General features: G+C 32.8%; 1 protein-coding gene across 1 annotated transcript in view; it reads right to left on the bottom strand.

Annotated features, from left to right (window-relative positions):
• LOC107757387 (non-specific lipid-transfer protein-like) overlaps positions 1-4,648 on the bottom strand; it is an 11,088-nt gene that overhangs the window by 2,241 nt on the left and 4,199 nt on the right. The window contains exon 3 of the mRNA XM_016574846.1: positions 4,344-4,473. Within this exon, the coding sequence (XP_016430332.1) occupies positions 4,344-4,473 (130 nt within the window). The remainder of the gene's footprint in view (positions 1-4,343; positions 4,474-4,648) is intronic.

Genomic DNA, 4,648 nt, shown 5'->3' with positions numbered 1-4,648 from the left:
AAGTCATTTTAAAGGCTATTGTTCACTTACATCTATTTTTATTACCACAAAAAAATGAATTATAATTATAGGGCCCTATGAAATCCGTTTTATTTCCAAATTCATTTTTTTTTTTTTTTTTTCATTTTCATTTTTCTATACTCGGTTTTAATGGTTAAATTAAATTCAGGGTTCCCACTCTTTCATGAACACCAGATTCAAGGACTTTCAAGGACTTTTTAAAGCACCATTTATTTTATATCAAGCACCTATTAAATTCACACCCCAGCATATGTAGTGTCATGAAAGACCTTACAGTACTTAACATTTCACTACTTACACTTAACATTTACATTAAACATTTCAGAGTAATAATGTTTTGAATGTGTAGGTTTAATAAATCTAGACCATTTTTGAGCAGTCGAGTTCAACGGAATTGAATGAAATCAGTACTGGTAATATTCAAATACAATTTCTAAAATATTGATAAAACTGGTTTTGCTGTAGTTCTTGTACAAGATTTAAATTTGAAAGAATTTCTCAATTTTTAAATTAATAAAAAGTGGTTAAATGTTGTAATAACATGGTAAAACCTGTTAACATTCTTTGACAGAACATATAGGACAATTTTTGAAATAGTGCCATAAACAAAATTTATTTCAAATTTAATTCAAGCACTTTCAAGGACCTATGTTTGTTTTCAAGTACTTTCCAGGCCTTGAATCCATATGTCTGAAATCCAAGTACTTTCAAGTACTTTCAAGAAGCGTGGGAACCCTGGTCTGTTCCCAAACACCGGTTACCAGCTGCGTGGAAGCAATTTCAGAGTACAAAAATGAATTAAGGTCAGATTTCACGCTGATGGATGTTACTAAGAAGCGAGTGAGGAAACCACCTCACTACTCATCCCAGCTTGTGAAACTCCCTTTTCTCACTCGGTTTATGAACAGATAGTTGAGAAAGGACAAGACATGACTCAGTGAGAGGAATCTGAATTCAATTACATTAAGATTTGAAGAATATTGATGTAGATGAGTTTGTTTCTTCATGGTAACAGATTTGGAGAAATGTAGCATTCCATCACTTGCTCACCAGTGGATCCTCTGCAGTGAATGGGTGCCGTCAGAATGAGAGTCCAAACAGCTGATAAAAACATCCCAATAATCCACACCACTCCAGCCCATCAATTAACATCTTGTGATGCCAAAAGTTGCATGTTTGAAAGAAACAAATCTATCGCTTCTGGCCAAAAGTCCATAATCACGCTTCCTCTAGTAAAAAGGTCCATCTCCTGTTGTCCTCTCACATCAAAATGACATATTTGTTTAGAGCTGTTTTTGTGCTTGATCTGTGCATATTTCTCTCCTGATTCAGACAAGATGACTTTTTCACTGGAGAAAGCAATATTGTGAATAGAGGACTCATATTTTAGTCAGAAGCAACAGTTTGAAGTTAAAAATGTCTTAATGATGAATTTGTTTCTTACAAACACACAGCTTTTGGCTTCTCAAGACATTAATTGATGGACTGGAGTGGTGTGGATTATTGTGATGTTTTTATCAGCTGTTTGGACTCTCATTCTGACGGCACCCATTCACTGCAGAGGATCCATTGGTGAGCAAGTGATGCAATGCTACATTTCTCCAAATCTGGTGAAGAAACAAACTCATCTACATCTCGGATGGCCTGAGGGCTATTCCTTGGCTTTGTGGTGGCGTAATATCACAATTTAACACTAGATCTAATAACTACTAAACAATAATGAATGCAAAGGTGGCTATCAGTGTTAAGAAAGAAAAACAAGTCAAATCCAAGAAGTCCTTACTAGAAAAAGATCAATCACTTTAGATTTGAATGCTGAGATTTAAATAGGAAAACAATGGCACTTTCATGGTTTGTTTTCGTTTTGATAAACCCGTATTTCCCAATAATTAAATAAATATTTTCCTTACAATAACCTAGTCTCAGGATGTATGGTGTAAAAATCTGAACTAAAAAAATAAATAAATGAAAAACAAAAAAAACAAAAAAAAACAGACCACATTTAAAATGTGTCTCCAGCTAAAAAAAAAAAAGTAATTTGTGGACTTGGTTACTGAACCAGTTCAGGTTGGTCAGTTTAAACGCTCTCACTGGAGCTTGTTGATCAGTCAGGGGTCAAAAACATCTTTCGCTCCATCGTGGCTTTTCCATGAAGGGTGGTGAGGTGTGGAAATTTAAAGAAACTCTCTCTGTTCCCGATGGGGAGCCTCACAATGATCTCTCTTTCTCAATGTGGGCCATAAGCATTAGAAAAGGAAAGTGAGTGGGGAGAGAGTGCTTTTGAGCATCTGTGCAGAAACTGTTCATGGAAAACAGGAGGTGGATTGAGACAATGTACAAAAAGGAGGGTGGGAGCTACACGAACTCTGCTTTTAAGTGCTCAACCTTGATGTTCCTCTACAGAGAGACCTTGAAACAGAAAATGACTTTACATTTCCTTTATTCAATTGTGAATCACAGATTGATATAAAAAGGCACTCTCCTAGCTAAAAACAATACCGCTTTGAATTCACCACCACATGCAGATCTTAACGCATCAAAAAAAAAAAAAAAACTACGCAGGACAGTGTAAGGAAAGAAAACCATCTGGGTTCATGTGGGATGAGTCTCTGTGGTACGTCCAAACAGGAAAACTGAGACTAATCAGCCAAAATCATAATTATAACCATACAAACCACTTGGAAATGTCAGGGATCTGCTTTTTCAGACATTCTAGGGTTCCCTAGTATTATTTTCCAGGACAATACTGTTTAAAAGTCAGCATGAAATGACATTTGCAACCCATTTTAATTGTATAATTTGACACTATTGTTCAAAAGTTTGGGGTAGATAAGATTTTTTTATTATTATGAAAGAAGTCTCTTCTGCTCACCATGGCTGCATTTATTGGACTAAAAAATTCAGTAAAATTGTGAAATATTGTTACAATTCAAAATAACTTTTTTTCTACGTGAATATGTTACAATGTAATTTATTCCTGTGATCAAAGCTGAATTTTCAGCATCATTACTCCAGTCTTCAGTGTCACATGATCTTCAGAAATCATTCTAATATGTTGATTTGCTGCTCAAGAAAGATTTATTATTACGCTTAATAGGTATAAAAAGTATTTACTGTCACTTTGATCAGCTTAATGCATGCTTTCTGAATAAAAGTATTAATTTATTTAAAAACAAAAAAACCTTACTGACTCCAAACTTTTACATGCTAGTTTACTTCCAAATGAAACGTTAAAAAATAACTTAAAAAACAAACAAACATTAAATCACTTAAAGGGGTCATAGGATGCCCATTGGAGTACTGTGACGCAGGTCTTACATAAACGAAAGTCTCGCAGGTTCGGAACAGCATGAGGGTGAATAATTCATGACAGAATTTTCATTTTTGGGTGAACTATCCCTTTAATTACGTATAATTTGAATTGATTTAATAAAAGTTCTTAAATAATTTAAAAGCTGTTATTTTAATAGCATTTCTAATTATGTATAATTTGCATTTAATAGTCTTTAATTAACATTTTCAAAGTTATGTTAATAGAATTGTTAATTTTGTATAATTTGCATTCATTTAATACATTGTTTAGTCATTTAAAAGCTGCTATTTTAATAGTATTGTTAATTATGTATAATTTGTATTCACTTAATACATTTTAATTGCAATATTTTCAATATATTTTAAGTCAAATACTTCAAAAGTTTTTTAAAGAATTGCTTATTATGTATATTGGTATTCATGCAATATACTTTTAAGTAATTTCAAAGCTGCTTTATTTTAATAGTATTGTTAATTATGCATAATTTGTATTTAATAGATTTCAATTAACTTTTTTTAAATGTTATAAATAATGTATAATTTGTATTTATTTAATATACTTTATTTAAAATATATTATTTCATTGTATTGTTAATTATGTATTGTGTATTACGGATTACTGTGTTTTGTTTACATTTTTTAAATAATTTAAAAAGCAGTTGATAATTTGTGTTGGAAATGAAGCCATTTTGGTAATTACGTATTCTTTGTATTAATTTAAAACATTTCATTACTATTTTAATATTTTAAATGCCCTTGAAATTATAAATAATTTATTAAAAATCACATTTATATATTTGTTTGTTACTTCATTTCAGTTTGTTAATTGATTTACACCTTGTAAATCAACAAGGTTGTCACTTGTCAACTACACTTGTCAAACTCTGGGGACAATAACAAGCCTCTCCTTCAACCCATGACCCCAAAAAACAATTTGTACAGCCTTTTGGACAGCTGGAAAATGTCATCTGTTCAGAGTTCAATACTGTCTGCATTTAGAACAAACTCACCGGCATCATTGTGAACAGAGCCTTTTCCGTTCTTAACATCAACGATCCAGATGGCTTCCTTTCCTCCCGGCCCGTCCTTCACCTTGAAGGCAAACACACCTCTGATCTTCTTCACAAACTGCTCTCCATCCTGCAAACACACACACACTCACACACACACACACACACACACACACACACGTCACAGAGTACATCAGTTGCACAACCGCCATAAACTCTGTGAACCGCAGCTAAACTTAAATGATGGTGAAAAGATAACTTTTGTTCTCCTCAAACAGAAATAAATGTACAATGTGTTTTATTTA

The sequence above is a fragment of the Sinocyclocheilus rhinocerous genome, unplaced genomic scaffold (genome assembly GCF_001515625.1).
Source record: "Sinocyclocheilus rhinocerous isolate Xijiao unplaced genomic scaffold, SAMN03320098_v1.1 scaffold3248, whole genome shotgun sequence".
NCBI lineage: Eukaryota > Metazoa > Chordata > Actinopteri > Cypriniformes > Cyprinidae > Sinocyclocheilus > Sinocyclocheilus rhinocerous.
Note: the sequence above shows the minus strand (reverse complement) of the source record. Positions and strands in the feature narration are given on the sequence as shown.